A 19,973-nucleotide genomic window follows, 5' to 3' on the forward strand; every position below is an offset into this window, starting at 1 on the left:
AGAACAACAGAATGTAAATTGAGTATCATTTAAATATTTTAGGGAGTATAATTTTGTCAATTAGTTTATCCAAAAAAAAAAATCACTCAAAAGACATTAGATTAAGGAATTTATATAAACGAGGTATACAATATTTTGTCTATATAAAATATTGAATTGATATGTCTAACCAAATTAAAGCCACTGAATATATTTAACATAGTTATTCATAATATTTTATTCAATAAAAATTAAGAAATAAATTATATATATATATATATATATATATATATATATATATATATATATATATATATATTTGTATACTTTATCTTTAAATTTAGTTATTAAAATATGTTTCATGAATAATAATTAAAATTAAATATTTTATAAATACATAATAAGGTTAGTTACATTTTTAGTTCTATTGTTTTTTTATTTTGTTTAATTTCGTTCCATTATTAATTAAAACTTAAATAAGGTCTCATTATTTTTAAAAGGGTTCAGTGTAGCTCTTTTTGTACAATTTTGTCATTAGTGATTACAATTAGCAGTTTTAAACCGTGGCTAAAAGGAATAAAAGATAGTAATCCCTAATAATAATTTAATGTTTAACTTGTGTGTTTTATACTTTTAGAAAATACTTGTAATTCTTATTATCAATTATTTAATTTCAAATATTTTATTTTATTATTCCTTATTTAAATTTTAATTATAGTTTTTCTATAAATAAGATTCATGTGCACATACACATACAATGGTAAAAGAAAAAGGAGATTAACTTACAAAACACTAATAAATTATACAAAAATCCTATAACAATTAATAAAACTAAAATTTAACTTTACTTGAATTAGCAAATAATACTTCTAAAATATGATCGAGTATGTTACTTACAGTGTATAACGACTTTCTCAGGCGCATTGTTTTTTACATCGCGCGAAATTGGAGAGCGCAAACCGTAACCGAACCCCACGTCCTACGTTCCCTCTCATATATACATATAATAAGGACTTTCTAAGCCTCATTCAACGACTCCAACGTCTCTCTCTCTCTCTCTATCTCAAACGTTTTCCATTCCCAAATCTGCGTTCAGAACTCCAATCACGAGGAGCACTTGCTGCTGCAACTGCATATGCAACAATGTCATCTTTATCCGATTCCGAAACGTCGTCCACCGGTGCAACGGAGTACAGGCCTTTCCGCCATATCAGTCGCGATCGTAAGATCCGTTTCATATTCAGCTTTGCATTTCTCTTTTCCTTTTCTTTCGTTTCTCGACGAATGCTGGTTTAGAATTAGAAACTTGGTTTTGAAGCTTCAATTTCTCTCTGTCTGAATAGAGCTCGGCGTCGAAGCATCTCTGAATCTGCATTTCATTTGGTTTGGAAATTAAATCACAGAGTCTGTCATTTTGAAACTAAAATGAAGATGCGCGTGTTTGGTTTCGCATTGAATTATCTAGAACCATGGTGAAATGCCAACTAACGTGACTTTGAGTAAATAAATATTTTCCACGCCAATGTATTGATTTTGATTCCAGATTCCATTCTGAATTGTGTTAGTAAAAAAAAATTATATTAAATTATCCAAACATTAATTACATTACTTCAAAATCAATTTTATAAAATTAATTTTGTTTTATTTTTATTTAACTTTGATGAGTCCAATCATCTACAAAAGGAATCCACAGGTTTCTCTTATAGAAAATTGTGTGAAAAGAAATATGAATTTCTTAACTCTGATATTTTCTTTTTAATATTTAAATCAAATAGAAGACTAAATTTAATTAAGCATTGAGCATGTAATTGCTTCATTTCATGACTTTGTTGCTAATCATTTTCATGATTTGATGCTAATAGGTTTATTATATGAAATGCTTAAATCGGCAAAGTCACCTGATTCGAAAGCATGGAAGGTGTGTCTTGAGACTTTAATATGAATATTTTTACCATGTTTATATCTTCACATCTCATCTTCAGTTAATTCAAGTTGACATTTGATGTTGGACAGTTTTTCCTTACTTTCTCAGGTGCTAATAATGGATAAAGTCACGGTGAAAGTTATGTCACATTCATGTAAAATGGCAGATATTACAGACCAAGAAATTTCCTGTGAGAACCCTACAAAATAAAATCACTTTTTGAATTTCTCTTTTTCTGCATTTCTTCTTAAAGAAACCATTTACTATCTATGACTGATGGCACAAAATGTAAAGGAGTGGATGGTGGATGTCTCTGAGAAGCACTTATCATTATCATACAATGGTCTAACAGTTAAGAAGTGATTATTGGTGTCAAATGCTACTCTTTTCTTCCAAGATTTATAAAAAAACCAGACAATAAGATTGGGAGTGTTTCTCAGCATGTGTGCTATTTTAAGTTATTGGAGAAAAATAAGGAGTTAAGTACAAAAGTTACATCATGTTTTTTATATCCTTCTCGCCAACGAGTTCTCTAACTGAATGATGACAAATGGATTTTTTTTTTAAAAAACCTTGCAACACATATTTGATAGAGGTTGATTAATACTATTAAAAACAATATCCAGGTGTCATCATTTGATTAAAGAATTTAATATAAGAAATATAAAGAACTTGTCCAAAAATTTAAATCATTTGCCACAATATTTCTCATTCAATAAGCCATATTATCATGTTGCACCTGATATCAATTAGTCTTTGTCTTTCTCCAGCATGTAGTCCTCTCCACTCCAATTGGCAATGTACATTTGTCAAGCTCATTTCGATCTGAATATTGTACACTAAATTAGATGCTTTCTTATGTTCATTGTATCTTATGTTTTTCCTTTATATATACCGAACCATTTTACCACATCATCTGTTCTGTGGTTACTCTGTTAAAATATTGATATAGTATAATTTGTTGAACATTTCATTGCAGTGGTGGAAGACCTATTCCGGAGAAGGCAACCATTACCATCTTTGGATGCTGTTTATTTCATGCAGCCTTCTAAAGAGAAGTAACTTCATCTCTTAATTAGAAATTTCCATATTTTACGTCAGCAATATATATAAAAAATCATGTAAAAATTAAATAACTGTTTTATTATTCAAGGACAACTCTTTCATTACAACACAATATTAATTAGATTTACATAGATTTTAGCATTTTTATTAACTTCCTTCTTGTTAATTATTTAAAACATAGGCACAAAATTTTGCTAGCATTCACTTTGCAACTTCAACGCTTGCCGATTTCAATTTCAATATATCAGATATATATGTTTTTTGTAACCTAGTTTAACTATTTGATACAGCCTATTTATTTATCACAGAAGAAGAGGCTTCAAGCTGTATAAAAAAAATCTTAGTGATATTATCAATTGAGGGTAGTTAATAGGTTTTTTCCTTTAATTCAATGACAAAGGTTTGTGCAATAATGGGTGGGGAAAGAGACAAAGATAGAGTATGTTATAGAAAACTTAAAAGAAACAACTAGGAGACCTAATAGCTTATTCCTTTTCTTAGCTTGTAGGAGCCTTGCCTATGTTTTGTGAACCATTACCACAGAAAGATTCTCAGGTTGCACAAGGATTTTATATTATTCAAAACATTCTTGTGTGTCTACACAGATCATAGAAAGTTTCCTAAAGTTTTGGTGTAGGCTCTAAATCTTTTATGGATTATAAAGTAATCATGCACACACACATACAAATATTTGGAGTGTACAATGTATTCATAGAGGTACAAAAAAGATTTAACAGAAGGATAGCCATTACCATGAGTAAATGGGACTTAAATAATGCAAGATGTCAGACAGAAAAGATAGTTTCATTTTAAAAAAATCCAGGTATTGCAGCATGTCTCTCCATGTTCCTTGCCTTGAATAATACAATTATCCATTTATGTACAACTACATTATGGTAAAAGTAAGGAAAACATACTTGAGTGAGACTTAAATCTAAACAACCTTTGAGCTTTGATGCCTACTCCAAAAAATAATAATAAGAATAGACAGTAAAAAATTGGTTTCTATCAAAATGGATCTTTCCATTATCTGTGAGGATTAATTTAAATAATTGAAACTTGAAAAGCACAGACAACTTGATATATAAAATTGTCCCCATTAAATATACAACTGTTACAATTTAAATCAAGAAAAATACACCTTTTGTTATCTATATCATTCATCAATATCCCTTTTCCATCTTAAATCTATCAGCAGTATAAGGCCACAAGTTTTTGTGTTTTATTTGTATTAAATTCTTAGTGTTCATTATTTCTCTAATCCCTTTTTTTCTAATTTTATTCCCATTTTAACACAATTGTCTTCTCTTCCATGCATCATTTTAAATTGTCTTCTTTTCTCAGTTGTTCCTTTTATTTTCACTTGCACAATTTATCCATATTAAACATATCTTTTGCTAGCATGCAGTGTGGTCATGTTCCTGTCTGATATGTCTGGAAGGGAGCCCCTGTATAAGAAGTATGGGAAGCATTCTAATTTTTCCCAAGTTTAATATTGTTTCAACTTTTTTAAGCTTAACTCAGGACAAAACTTAACATTTTTTTCCCTTTTTATATGGGACGGGGGCTGTGTTTCTTTTCTTCCTATGCAATTTCAGAGCCTATGTATTTTTCAGTTCACCAATCCCAAAGGAACTTGTAAACCACATCAAGTGTGATACAAGTGTCTTACCCCGCATAGGTGCACTGAGAGAGGTCAAGATTTTGTTGTCCCTTTCTATCTAGTTGTTATCAGCAAGTGGTCAACATCAAATTGTTTTTATTGAAATTACTTTTGGTTCTGTTTTGCAGATGAATTTGGAATATTTTCCAATTGATAGCCAGGTAGTTATTGAACTTTGCAATTTCTTTGGAATATTTACTTTTATGCATACTTGGAATGAAATAGTTTAGTCCATTGACCTACTAAATACTTTTTCACAATCTTGGTGTATCATAAATCCTTCTTATACTATTGTTCATGGGACTGGCTTAGGTGTAAGAATAAACTACCTGGATGAATTTACTGATTTCTAACAGGAACTCCTATATGCATGATTTTGTCATATGATCCCAATGTTTTATTTATTTTTTTAGAACTTGCCAAATCTAAATTTTGCAGTCTTCTCATGGAATTTGGGATTGCAATGACATGAGCAATGTATAAATACCTAAATAAAAAATGCAAATCCATGGAAATTTGGCCAATATAGTAATATTGTATGTTACTGTTGCTCTTCAAGTATGCAACACTATTACGTTATTGTATTTATTGTCAAGAGAAGAATCGCCTTGACCTTTTTAAATGATGTTCAAAACAAGGGGAAAAATAGATTTTTCTTATGAGATGTATATGATGCAGGGTTTTATCACTGATCAAGAAACAGCAATGGAAGAACTTTATGGCAATGTTGAGAATACTCGCAGATTTAACACCAGCTTGAATACTATGTCTATTCGAATAGCTACAGTTTTTGCTTCATTGAAGGTATTACCTATACACCTCATATATTTACCCAAAAAAACCCTACACACCTCATACTCTATATTTGTAATTAATCCAGGTTAAGATTTTAATGAACTACTCTTGACTCACTGTAACGAGAGAGTTGCATGTACTTATTAAGTTATCCCCTTTTCTTCTTTTCTCCCTTGTTTTCTTTTTACATTTTTTTATATAATATACCCTTTCTAATTTTCATTCACTTTTGGTGTGTGCATATTTTGGTGCAAGTCTAACTAACTTTTTGAGCAGAACTCACTCAACCAAATAATTACTACATTATGATTCCTAGGGATCCAATCAGTTCCCTATTTGTGACAACTGTTACTTTTCCCCATTATTTTTGTTCAAGCATGATATGGTTGTTTGCATGGGTATCAAACTTAAGTCAAAATAAAACTAGATTGCTACTTACTTGTAAAGTACAATATAGGTCATTCTTCTATTGATTAAATTGAGTTACTCTTTCCCAGGAGAGTTAGGAAGGGGTTTTCATCATGACAAATCAAAATGCAATGAATATATATAATAGAAATTCAATTGTCTAAAACATCAACCTAAGAAATTGAAGCTCGTGTGATAGTTCTATGACGTGAAGAATTCCATACATACTTTCTGAATTGAAATACATGGAACACATTGTGAAGGTTATACAATGAGGGAGGTAAGGCAATTTGATAGGCAACAGGCCTGACTCTCTTGAGGATTTGGAATGGATTGATGAAACAAAGATTTAGCTTCTTTGTCTTGATGGCCCTTAGAAATACATGCTTACTTTTATCAAACTCTAGAGGTTGTCTATGGTTTCTTATTTGAATAACCCTTTTTGTCTATTTTTAGCAACTTGCAACTCATTCCTAATCATTTTGATCTTTTCAATGATTTCCTAGACTAGTCCCAAAAGGTTCCTTTCCCAACCTCAAATCCACATAAGGGAGTCCTACATTTACAGCCATAATGAGTCTCGTAGGGTACATGTAGGAAAACTCTTAGGGTCTCATAAAGAGTCCTATACTTACAGCCATAAAGAGTCTCTTTTGGTGCTCTATATTAATTTGTTGACAAGTTAGGCATCTAGACACAAACTCTACCATTTCCTTTTCATGTCTAACCACCAAAACATTCTCTAATTAAGGTCTAGGTATATAATGGTAGCTTAAATATGTGCTGAGAATCCATTCTGCTAGGAAATCAACGCTTTGATACCACTATTTGAAAATCAACGCTCCCACAAACAAAGTTACTTACATTCATAAAGGATTGTGAGAACACAACAAAGATTACACCGTAGAAAAATAATAACAAACACAAGAATTTAACATGTTGCGGTACCTCTTGCATACATCCACAAAACCGTCTCAAAAAGTATTTCACTATCACAAAAATGATTACAAGATTGTAACTCACCCCAAATAGTGTATCACTCTACAAACCCGAGTACCCCACTCAATGGTTACAAGAAATGATAACACTCTCACACAAAGACACTTTTCTCTCAACAAAGTGACTTTGTTTCACAATCTCTCTTCTCACACACTCTCTCTATGTGTTGTGTTTCTCCACTAATTATCTTCTCTATTTATAGTGAAGATTGACACCAACTATAATAAATAAGCTCTCTTGAAAGTTGAAACAAAAACAACTTTCAATGCATCCATTTAACTAAGATTCATCTAATAAAATAAATCTTTCACTTTGCATTTAAGCCACTTAAACCTTAGTGATAAAAATTCAATTCTCAATGTACATGCACCTTATCTTTTGACTTGAAATTCTACACATTTTTATGGGTTTCTCTTAAGATTTGACCAATTAAACCCTCATTCTTAGGAACACAAACTTTCCTAGGAAAAAATGGCCCCATCATTAGCCACTTCCATTTTGCCTTGTCATCGTTTTGTGTCATTGACAAGAAATTATTTTTACCGTACAAGAATCTCCATTGAAGTTTCAACTCAAACACAATCCTTGTCTACTTTTGATCCCTTGTTTATAAAAATGAGGACCACATATGAAACGTTTTTATAAATGAAATACTAAAATTGAGCGATTTATTTTTAAGGGACTAAAAATGAATATTTAACTCTTAATTGTTTGTAGGAACTAAAAATATATTTAATTATGAACTAGATCACCTATTATTTAATTAATTAGCAAGAGACAACACAAATATGACAATCACAATCTTGTGTTTAGATCAATCTTGATTTAAACTTAATTCAGTTAACCTAGGTTACCAAATCTATTAAACTAGCATCAAGTAGATTTCAAATTAATCAATCCTGATATTTGCCACCACTTCAATTATGAGATTAAAGTTCAAATCGTATCAGATCTAGGTAAACAAAATTGTGTTTGCAAAAGTAACTCATAATTGGAGAAAGAGAAAAAAATAGAAAGTAATATTTAAAACAAACATTAACCATATAAACTCAAAACTAAATTCATAATTATTGAATACCTTAGATTGACTAGGAGTTTAGCTTTCCATAGAAACCAAAATCTAAGTTTCTAGAAAAATGCAGAAAATACAGAAGAGAAGGGAGAAATCCTTAAACCTAAAAGGTCAAAACTAAACATGATTCAAGTTTTTGCACTCTGGTTTTCCTATATATAATATTCAATTCTTTGCTAGTGCATACTCTAACTCTAGCCCAACTTCTATCCCACGAAATTGGTTTTTTAAAGACACCTCATTTGCCTTATTTCTTAATTTGAGTGAGTTGTGCGTCAAACACTAAGGCAGTGTCACTCATATAAAGAACCTCATCAAGTCGAAGTTCAAGGCCAAATTCTACCATTGAAATGTCTGAATAGATTCTGGATGCATTTCACAAGATTTTTAGATTTCTCTCTTAATTTTCCTGGCATATAAAGAACATTAAAATTAGAAATCCATAGCTCAATTTATGTGTTGGTAGTTGGTTAGATGATAGTTGATAGTTGATAGTTTTAGAGAATTGTTTTAGAAAGAAGGCTATGTCATTGATTTCTTGGATTGTCAATTACAACATACCAATTGTCTATTTATAGGCTCAAGTCACCAACTTCTCAATGGTGGTGAATGTTTCTACATTACTTTAGATCTTTCTAGAGTTTTCATGATAGATTAGTATCATGATAGTTCTAGATTCTTCTATCTTATACATACACTTATAGTTCTAGATTGTTCTACCATATTCTATAGTTCTAGGATATTCTACTATTTTCATACATATTATATTTAAGAATATTCTAGAAATTTGTAGCAATTTCAACACTCCTCCTTGATGCAAATTTCTGTGACTCCGAGTATAGCTCGTAATTCTTCAAATCTTGGTCTCGACAAAGCCTTCGTGAATATGTCTGCAATTTGATCTTCTGTTCTACAGTAGTCGAGTTTGATCTCTTTAGTTGCTTCAGCTTCTCTGATAAAGTGATACTTGATTGCTATGTGTTTTGTTCTGTTGTGATGAACTGGATTCTTCGCCTTTGCAATTGCTGATTTGTTGTCGCAGTTGATTTTAGTAGGCTTATCTTGTTTTTCTCCCATGTCTTCAAGTATCCTACGAAGCCATATAGCTTGACTCGCTGCTTCAGCAGCTGCCACGTACTCTGCTTCTGCTGTTGATTGTGCTACTGTAGCTTGCTTCTTCGACGCCCAAGAGAACATTCCCGATCCTAGTGAGAAAGCATAGCCAGAGGTACTCTTCATGTCATCTGCTGAACCTGCCCAATCACTGTCGGTGTAGCCAAGTAATTCTGAGTTGGTTTCGGTAGTATACCATATACCGAACTCTTTTGTTCCTTGTAGATACCTCAAAATTCTTTTTCCTGCTCCAAAGTGTATTTGACTTGGGCTTTGCATGAATCTTGATAGAAGACTTGTAGCATACATTATGTCAGGCCGTGTAGCTGTCAAATATAGGAGGCTTCCAATTAGACTTCGGTATTTGGATGCATCAGCTTCTGGTGCTCCATCATTCTTCTGTAGTTTCTCATTTGTTATGAGTGGAGTAGCAACAGGTTTGCAACCATACATCTTGAATTTCTTAAGTAAGTCTTTTGTGTATTTCTTTTGCGAGATGAATATCCCTTCATTTCTCTGACTTACCTCTATGCCGAGGAAGTAACTCATCAAACCAAGGTCAGTCATCTCAAAGGTCTTTATCATGTCTTCTTTAAACTCCATCATCATCTTAGTATTGTTTCCCATGTAGATAAGATCATCTACATATAGAGAGAGTAAGAGAGTGTACTGACCTTGAGACTTGATGTAAAGTGTAGGATCACTCTTGCTCCTCCTGAATCCTCGATCCATGAAATACTGATCGATTCTGCTATATCATGCTCAAGGTGCTTGCTTCAAACCGTAGAGTGTTTTTCTTAGTCTTAACACTTTGTTTTCTTTGCCTTCAGACACGAATCCTTGTGGCTGCTCCACATAGATCTCTTCTTCAAGTACGCCGTTAAGGAAGGCGGATTTGACATCTAGTTGATGGATACTCCATCCTTTTTGTGACGCAAGAGCTATTAGAGCTCTTATGGTATCAAGACGAGCTACTGGTGCAAATGTCTCATTGTAGTCAATTTCGGGTTGCTGTGAGTAACCCTTAGCTACTAGCCTCGCCTTGTGTTTCTGTATGGTGTCATCAGGATTGAGCTTTGTCTTATAGACCCACTTAACCCCAATGATATCTTTTCCATGGGGATGATTTACTAACTCCCATGTGTTGCTTTTCTCGATCATCTGTATCTCTTCTTCCATTGCCTTGACCCATACTTCCTGCTTTGACGCTTCTTCAAAGCTTCTAGGTTCAAGTATGGCCAAGTTACAGGTTTCATATATGTCCACCAAAGATCTTACTCGTCTTGGAGTAGACTCTGGTGATGATAGTTCTTGATCTTGTTGTTGTGGTGGAGGTGAAGGTGGTTCACCTGGGTCTTCTTCCTCATCTTCTTCTTGAGGTAGTTGAGCAGGTATAAGAACGTTCTTCTCCACTTTTTCTTCATCCCAATTCCAAGAAGCATATTCATCAACTTCAACATCTCGACTGATGACGAGTTTCTTAGTTTGCAAGTTGTAGACACGGTAGCCCTTAGAGATATTGCTATACCCAAGGAAGATACCTCGTATAGTCTTGTCTTCAAGCTTGTGCCTCTTCATGTCTAGAATATGAATGTAGCATATAGATCCAAAGCCCTTAGGTGCTTTGCTGATGGCTTCTTCCTGTTCCAAGCTTCAATCGGAGTCTTGCCTTTTACAGACTTAGTTGGACATCTGTTGAGTATGTAAACAGCAGTGTAGACTGCTTCAGCCCAGAATGTGTTAGGTAGTCCCTTCTCCTTGAGCATCGATCTAGCCATCTCCATAACTGTGCGATTCTTTCTCTCGGACACTCCATTTTGTTGAGGAGAATATGCGACTGTAAGTTGTCTCTCAATGCCTTCATCCTCACAAAATCTTTCAAACTCGCGAGAGGTGTACTTTTTGCCGCGATCACTTCTTAGTACTTTTATCCGTTTTCCACTTTGATTTTCAGCAAGGGCCTTGAACTTTTTGAATACTCCAAAGACTTCTGATTTCTCTTTTAGAAAATATGCCCATGTCATTCTAGAGAGGTCATCAATGAAGAGTATGAAGTACCTGTTGTTCCCATGTGATGGCGTCCTCATTGGTCCACAAACGTCCGTATGTATCAGCTCCAATAGATCTTTCGCTCTCCATGCTCCGTTTGTTGAGAAAGGAAATCGTTGTTGCTTACCAAGAAGACATCCTTCACACACTTCATTGTTCTCCTTTATGCTTGGAAGATCTCTCATCATGTTCTTCTCATGTAACAACTTCAAGGCATGTGAGTTGAAGTGGCCAAATCTTCGATGCCATAGCCATGAATCATCAACTTGTACCTTCATGGCAATGTTTGTTGCATATTTTAAATTTAGAGGGAAGCTTCTATTGCTCTTATTCATCTTTACTTGGGCTATCTCAGACCTTTTATCTTTGTTGTCTAAGATTTTTCATACACCTCCTTCAAAGTGAAGTGTGTAGCCTCTCTCCATCATTTGGCCAATGCTTAGAAGATTTTCTTTTAGGCTGGGAACTAGTAAGACATCATGGATGAGTCGCATACCTTTATATGTCTCCACCATGACAGTGCCTTTGCCTTTTGATTCAACTACACTTTCATTTCCCAGTCGAACTTTGACTTTGGCAGACTCATCAATACTTTTGAAAATAGTCTCATCCTTGGCCATGTGATTGCTACATCCACTATCCAAGTACCAGCTTCCTCCCTTTTCTTTTATTGAGTCTTGAGTGGCGTAGAACATACATTGTTATTGATCATGCTCCTCTACGATATTAGCTTGATGCCTATTTTTGTTGTGACAATTTTTCTCTACGTGCCCGAACTTCTTGCAATGGTTGCATTGTGGCATATTACGGAACCAACAATTTTGCTCTGCGTGGCCTTGCCTTTTGCATATATTGCATGGAGGATTTTTATCTATGTTGTTCTTAAGAAAATTCCTCGAACCTTCTATTCTTTTGGAAGTTTCTCCATAATTTTTCTTTCCTCCATTTTCTTTGTTTTGGGGCTGAAATTTAAACTTTAACTGGAAGGCATTTTCAATTGTATCTTCTTTATGCCTATATAGTCTTTGCTCATATGCTTGAAGAGAGCCCACAAGTTCTGTCTCTGATAGAGTGGACAGATCTTTGGTTTCCTCAATCGTTGTCACGATTGGGTCAAACTTTTGGGGCATAATAATTAGAATTTTCTCAACAATTTTCTTGTCAAGAATATCTTCCCCAAAAGTTCTCATTTGATTAACTATTCCTTTAACTTTAGAATAGTAATCTTTAACTGTCTCAGACTCCTTCATCTTCAATAGTTCAAAATCTCTTCTTAGAGATTGAAGTTTAACGGCACGTACCTTAACACTTCCTTGAAACTCCTCCTGCAATGTGTTCCACGCTTCTTTGGCAGTCTTAGCTCCCATAATTCTTGGGAAAATTAGATCAGTCACCGCTTGTTACAAGGTGAACAACGCCTTTGAATTTTTCTGTTTATTTTTCTTCAACTCTTTTTCTTGAGATGCATTAAAAGCTGAAGTATCCGCGGGAATGGTGAAGCCTTCTTCTACTATGTCCCATAAATCTTGAGATGAAAAATATGTTTCCATTTTAACACGCCAGAAATCATAATTTTCACCATTGAAGATAGGGGCAGAAATAGTTGACAATTGAGTAGTGTTATCCATAGCTTAAAAAAATATTATTAGAGTGGGTTAATAGTACAAAGGAAATTTTTGAAGTAGTTGGGAGGATTTTGAAATGGTAGGTAGGTAATATAACTACGCCCAATGTATGACCGAACCAGGCTCTGATACCACTGTTGGTAGTTGGTTAGATGATAGTTGATAATTGATAGTTTTAGAGAATTATTTTAGAAAGAAGGCTATGTCATTGATTTCTTGGATTGTCAATTACAACATACCAATTGCCTATTTATAGGCTCAAGTCGTCAACCTCTCAATGGTGGTGAATGTTTCTACATTACTTTAGATCTTTCTAGAGTTTTCATGATAGATTAGTATCATGATAGTTCTAGATTCTTCTATCTTATACATACACTTATAGTTCTAGATTGTTCTACCATATTCTATAGTTCTAGGATATTCTATTATTTTCATACATATTATATTTAAGAATATTTTAGAAATTTGTAGCAATTTCAACAATATGACCAAAATGTTGAAACAACTGTGTCAAAATGAAACAAATGTTGTTAAAAAGATTCGAAGTCCAACATGACCCAATAATTCAACTTAATTAGTATTAGGACTAATCAATGAAGATAAAAAAAAATCATTTAAAAGGTAATTATAAGAGTAATTAAATGTGTTAAAGATAGTAAGTAGTAACTATCACTGATCAAGATGTTTAAACGTGGTGTCAATCTTGATCTATTGCATGTTTCTCAAATTCTACCACACAAGTTATACTTGATTTTCCTTTAATTCCTTATCTTCTCTATTTAAGGTATATGCTATAACTTCTGAAAGAGACTATTCAAATGTTTCTATCTTTTTAGGAGTTGCCATGTGTGTGGCATCGTGCTGCAAAGGATAGTGACGAGTCTACAGCAGCAGCGGTTCGTGAATTAGTTCCTACCAAGCTTGCTAATGCTGTTTGGGACATGGTTTCTAAATATAAATCTACCATTCCCGGTTTTCCACAAAATGAAACTTGTGATATGCTCATTGTTGACAGATCCATAGATCAGGTTAAAAATGTCTCTTCACTATGAATATGAATGTCTCCTTTTATAGCTCTCAATTTTGATGACTGTATTGAATCTGCACCACAGATTGCACCTGTCATTCATGAATGGACCTATGATGCTATGTGCCATGATTTGTTGAATATGGATGGAGATAAATATATGCATGAGGTATGACTTTTGCTTGTTTGCCCTTCCCTTCATCATGTATGCTGGTCGGCCCAAGGATAAGACTACTAAAGCTTCAAACAAAAAATTATTTACTAACAATTTTATAAAGTATAAAGGTCACGTATGTTGGTAAAAAGACTCGAAATACAGCTCTTTCAATTAAAATATAAAAGTCTTTTAAAATCTATTGTAGATCTCACTCACAGGAGGGCCCGGCCCCGCACGTATACAAGTTTTCTGCATTTTGCTGTTTTTGATTTTAACATAGCAATCATGTTATTAGGTTCCCAGCAAAGTCGGGGGCCAACCTGAGATAAAGGAGGTTATTCTACAAGACCATGATTCTGTTTGGCTTGAACTACGCCACACTCATATAGCGGATGTACGTCTTATTTACTAGAATTTGTTTGGATAAATAATTTTATACATACTTATAGAAAAAGAAAAAAAAAAGAAATTAATAAGTTTTTTAACATTAGTTTATGCATAAGCTAACTTATAGAAACTCTTTCACCAAATACATTATTTTTAACTTACCCATAAACTAATTTTAGCATATGGAAGAGTTTTTTTTCTCATATAAATGTTTATGGACAAGTTTATCGAAAAAGACCATAATATCAACTAACAATTCATATATTTCTGAAATCTCAATGGTCTTTTACCGACTTAAATACCAGGCTAGTGAAAGACTGCATGAAAAGTTTACCAATTTCGTATCAAAGAACAAAGCAGCACAAATTCAGCAAAGCGGAAGGTTTGCATTGCCACCTTTCTTCTTCCTTTTATGAAAAATAATGGTCATTTCGTGAAATGCCTCCAAATTAATTATGGTCCTACCTTTCACTATATTGTCATTATTCATTTCACGTATGACTTGTTTGGCAAGTTTTTCTTTTCTGAGAAATAATTGCTTTTCTTTTTAGATGCTCGCTCAAAAATAAAATAGAAAATCGGAGTATACAATTAACTCTGTAAGGAAAAGAGAGAAAATTAAATAGAAAATCAAAATTCCCTTTATATTAGTTATATATTGTACATGTTACCCCCGAATACGAGAGGATACTGATCCCACCTGAACCTCACTAAGATTAAATGTGAACTTGGACTAAACTAAGATTAATTACATATCCAACAGGATGATTTGTATAGCCTCCCAAACCTTCTCCTAACAGGTTACGTTGTTGCCTCCCACCATTTGCACTTATTTTGACTAAAATCCAGTTGAACTTGTGGTTCTAGTGCCATTTATTTTTAACCTATAAATTTGATTCTTTGCAGAGATGGTAGTGAATTATCTACTCGAGATTTGCAAAAAATGGTTCAAGCTTTGCCCCAATACACTGAACAAGTGGAAAAGATCTCACTTCATGTAGAGGTGATTTATTCCATCTAACTTTCATTACTTCTCTTTTTGGTTTGTCTAGGAAAAGTATTTGGTTGCATCTTAAGATTAATGGCAATGGAATAATGTAAGAGAACACTATTAAATGACATACATTTTGAGAAATGAGAACTTATGATGGCTTTAGAGTTTAGACACAAATTACATACAACTCTTTCAAATTTATAAGGTCACATTCTCATAACAAAAGAAATATATTTCTATTCTGACCAATCTGCTGGATGAATTCAAAGCAGATAGCTGGAAAGATTAACAAAATTATCAGAGAAACGGACCTTCGAGAGCTTGGACAGTTGGAACAAGATCTTGTTTTTGGGGATGCTGGAGCCAAGGAAGTTATTAACTTTTTAAGAACAAAGCAGGTGTTGAACTAAAAACACATATCTGAATAGTCAATATTATTTTATTTTGAACACTTTGTTTATTAAAATTTGTGTGCCCATGCAGAACACGTCTCCTGAATATAAGTTGCGTTTGTTGATGATTTATGCATCTGTCTATCCTGAAAAGTTTGAGGGTGATAAAGCTTCAAAGCTAATGCAGGTCATTACCACCTCTTAACAAATTGTGCATGTTTCATGTATTCTCCAAATTATTTTTTTTTTTATTTCGCATGAATATAATTTGAAAAATGCCTGGTATTCCCATCCCACTTTCCATAACTTCAAAATTTGTAATACAAGATGCTCAATATTTTCATCAGATTCATATTGTTTAGAAGGTCAGGGTAAATTTGACTGAATTGAACTTGGAAGACTGTACCTAACTCTCACTTGTTTTATGTTCATGTCTTCTTTTTTTTTTGCATTAAATGATCTTTTGTGCTAACTTTGTGTCACTTTATTTATAACTTTGCTCCTATATAAATCTGGATGAGTTTTCTAAGACAAGACAAAATAGGCTTCCTGTCACATTACTTAGTATGTTTGATTTCTCAGCTCCAATCTGTTTTCCAAGGAATTCAGCATCTACCAACTATTTCAATATTAATTTTATAATTCAAGAGAAAAGAATTTACCATAAGCAAGCATTATAAAATTCTGTACTAGAGACGCGTTAAAGTTGTGCATAAGGAAAGTGGTTTTTATTAATGATTTTTCTTATCTAATCAGTTGGCAAAACTATCACCTGATGACATGAAAGTTATCAGTAATATGCAACTTCTGGCGGGATCATCAAACAAGAAATCATCTGCTGCTGGTGGTTTCTCACTCAAGTTCAGTAACCAGAAGGTAAACATATATATATTCACTTCACACTTAAAGTACCTATGTAGTACCTACTCCCTTGTATAAAATCAATTAAAACAAAAATATTTGAATTGTGGATTCCTTTTCGTTAAGGATTTTAAATATTTTAGGCTGAGGCTGATATTTCTCTTGCATGCCCTTGTTGATAACTTCTCTTTCACACCAAATTATCTGTAAATAAGGGTTGTTTTTCTTGCATAGACAAAACAAGCAGCGCGCAAAGATCGTACTGAAGAGGAAGAAACATGGCAATTATTTCGATTTTATCCCATGTTAGAGGTACGACTAAAGATCATGAAAGCCTTGCTTTGGTGAATACAACTAAGTAATTTTCTATAGCCTTTTCTTTTCCTTTAACCAAAGAAATGTAAAAGTAATTCTTGCCAATTAAACAAGGATCAAGGGACTTTTCATTCACTAAAGTTCTACTACCTATAGGCAACGGCTTTATTTTCATGTCGTGATTGTGTTAGAAATAATCTGAGTAAAACTTACGGAGATTCCATACGAAATCTTTTTGTTTGCTTAAACATAGCAGGACTTGTTTCAAACATTCTTCGTTTTACTGTATATGACCAAATGCAATTTATAGATGGAATTGTGTTTATTAGGAGCTCATTGAAAATCTCATCAAGGGTGAATTGCCAAAGAATGAATATTCCTGTATAAATGAGCCAAGTCCTAGTAATGCCCGAGGTTCTGTTAGAATCAGACAACAGACCCAGACAGCTCCAACCACTGCTCCTCATTCAATGAGATCTAGGAGGACTGCAAACTGGGGACGAGCTCGTACTTCAGATGATGGATATTCAAGGTGACATGAACTATTACATCGACTGAAATTTGTTTCTTTACCAGAAACAAGTTGTGCTTTAAAATGATTTTAGTTTCAATTTCAAGTTCCAACCCTGATTTTCTATTTTTTCCTAACTTCAATAGTGACTCCACATTGAAGAATGTGACTACTGATTTCAAAAGGATGGGCAAGCGAATCTTTGTGTTTATCATTGGTGGGGCTACTCGATCAGAGGTAGAGTATGATAGAAAAAAAATGACTTAATAGCACTTTTAGTCCTCTAGGTATTGTAATCTTATGATTTTGGTCCTTCAGGTTCCAATTTCATGAATTAGGCCAAAGTTTGGCAATCATGTAATTTTGGTCCTTACATCTCTTATTTGATATTTAACAAATTTTATTGACATATAATGACATGATAATTGTCATTCAATGTCACATTAACAAAATTTATTAAAATATTTAACTGAAGATTGAGAGAGTGACCAAACTTTTACAATTGTGATATCTTTAAGGATTCAATTTGTACAATTGGAACTTGTGAGACTTGGAGACTAAAGATACTATTAAGCCAAAAAAAATAGTAAATATATCTTGGATGTTGCAATTGTAATCTTATACTACTTCTATTGTCATTTTCAGCTGCGAGTTTGTCACAAGTTGACACAAAAATTAAAAAGGGAAGTAATCCTAGGTACTACTTCCATGGACGATCCTCCACAATATCTTACGGTAATAAGTCCTTATTCATTTTTGCACATTTTCTCACAATGAGTAGTATAGGGCTCTGTGGCTCTCATCATGCATATTTTTATTTCAGCAATGTCCTGATTATATTTGTAGATCATCATATAGGTGCTTTATGATGTTGAAGGTTGAATTAAATCCATCTCAAACGATTTCAGTTTATATTGCCAAAAAGATTTCTGATCCAACTAACATGATTAAGTGAGCTTTTGAACTATTATGGTGATTCTGCAGTTACATGTTATACTATCACTTTCTTGAGTCTGAGGCTTCTATCCTGTATTAATTGGGACTCCATTTTAAACTTTGGGGGCTGAAAACCAAACATCTTGTTAATTAACCACAAGGAGCTATTTAAAATATTTTCAATGCAAAAACAACAAAGTGAAACAAATATGGATCTTAAAAAGGAAATATAGAGGATGGAAATTAAAACAGATATTTTATTAATAGACACATTTTAATCAAAATATATTTGAAAGAATGCTATGAAAAGAATAAACATGTTACTGCTACATCAAGTGGATCACTTACATAGTGTTGTAGATGAGAGAAAGAACACACCCTCTAGAGAGAAAAACGAGAGAAATGAATTAGAAATGTTATTAATCACAATTCACGCACTCACTATGTTGCAATACAATTGATAACGAGTAGGAAAGTGTATAATTGAAGTAGCTGCTGATATTTATTTGTTTATTTTATGTTAATTTTCATTTTCCTGATGTGGTGAATGTACAGAAATTAAAGTTATTGCTCGACAGCAATGTTACACAGCGGGATGGCCTCGGGATATAACTTGTTTCTAAAGACTGCTAATTACAGCAGGTTGGCAATATCCTTTTGTAACAATGATAATTATCCATAATTGTTTAGACATTAGAAAGTTTATACTCTCTTGACAAGGGATAAACACAGTGGGCCCTTTCAATTTTGTTTTATGCAAATTTTGTTAAAACACCACTCCACTCTCATATATATACCAAGGACATTTTTTCTTTTGAGTGTATACGATGGACATCTGTTGTAAGCTGTTGAAGTATATGTATTCATTTGACACATTTCAATTTATGAGAAAAAAAAATACATTAAAAATTTAACAGGAACAAAATTCAATACTTTTAATTTTATAAAGATGAAAAATACATTTTAGTCTTTATTTTTTTAAAAGTTAAACGCTTTTTTTTTAAAGTAAAATTCCCAAGTTTTTAGAAAGTTAGAAGTAAAATGCACCAAATTAAATTGTTAGGATAAAATTCACCAAAAATTAAAAAATTTAGGATAAAAAGTGCAATTAAGTTTAAATTTTATTTATTTGTAAAAATTTTGAATTGATTACCCATCTAATACCATTAAAGATGTTTGTTTCACAACATCTTCTATTATTGGGAATATAAAAGTGAGAATATTTATTTTTATGTTTTCTAAAAGGTTATAAAAAAAATTTGGGTATCTTTTATTTTCATGATGAAGAGTGAGAAAGTGATATTTCTATCGTAATATATGAAATTTTGTATTACACATGTGTTTTTTATGTTTACTTATTTTTATTTAAATTATTTTAAATTTTATAAATAGTAAACTACCATTTTATTCCTTGAAATTGCCAAGTGTTTTTACAGTAGTCCTTAAAATTAGATAAATGTTAAGCAGATTTCTAACCTTAAAATTTGTTAGTCATATTACTTCTCATGTCTGATTTCATTAGGAACAATTTACTAAAAGGCTAAATAACCAATTTAGTCATTTATTTTTTTTATCAGTTTAGTCTTTTATCTTTTAAAAAGCTCATTTTAATACTTTATTTTTTTAATTGATTCAAATTGGTCCTTTTGTCAATTTGGAGTTAACACCGTTAATAATATTCAGATACTAGTGACTAGCTAA

The 19,973-nt window shown here is 32.7% G+C and overlaps 1 protein-coding gene across 1 annotated transcript; it reads left to right on the forward strand.

Annotated features, from left to right (window-relative positions):
* Positions 1–1,028: 1,028 nt before the first annotated feature.
* On the forward strand, positions 1,029–19,138 carry LOC114417575 (protein transport Sec1a-like). The gene is made up of 21 exons (XM_028382746.1): positions 1,029–1,201; positions 1,842–1,897; positions 2,012–2,093; positions 2,883–2,961; positions 4,377–4,427; positions 4,567–4,663; positions 4,760–4,792; positions 5,310–5,435; positions 13,529–13,720; positions 13,805–13,888; positions 14,172–14,270; positions 14,569–14,645; positions 15,170–15,266; positions 15,530–15,655; positions 15,741–15,836; positions 16,406–16,525; positions 16,745–16,822; positions 17,155–17,357; positions 17,483–17,573; positions 17,982–18,071; positions 18,828–19,138. Exons 1-21 carry the CDS (start codon positions 1,123–1,125, stop codon positions 18,882–18,884), a joined length of 2,013 nt encoding a protein of 670 aa, XP_028238547.1. The 5' UTR covers positions 1,029–1,122; the 3' UTR covers positions 18,885–19,138.
* Positions 19,139–19,973: the final 835 nt, after the last annotated feature.

This window comes from Glycine soja, chromosome 1 (assembly GCF_004193775.1).
Source record: "Glycine soja cultivar W05 chromosome 1, ASM419377v2, whole genome shotgun sequence".
Classification (NCBI taxonomy): domain Eukaryota; kingdom Viridiplantae; phylum Streptophyta; class Magnoliopsida; order Fabales; family Fabaceae; genus Glycine; species Glycine soja.

Excerpts from the sequence above, each read along its gene's own strand:
- LOC114417575 (XM_028382746.1), top strand. The coding sequence starts at position 1,123 with ATGTCATCTTTATCCGATTCCGAAACGTCGTCCACCGGTGCAACGGAG. Across the intron at positions 14,271-14,568 it reads GCCACACTCATATAGCGGAT|GCTAGTGAAAGACTGCATGA; the intron begins GTACGTCTTATT and ends CTTAAATACCAG. Across the intron at positions 15,656-15,740 it reads ACTTTTTAAGAACAAAGCAG|AACACGTCTCCTGAATATAA; the intron begins GTGTTGAACTAA and ends GTGCCCATGCAG.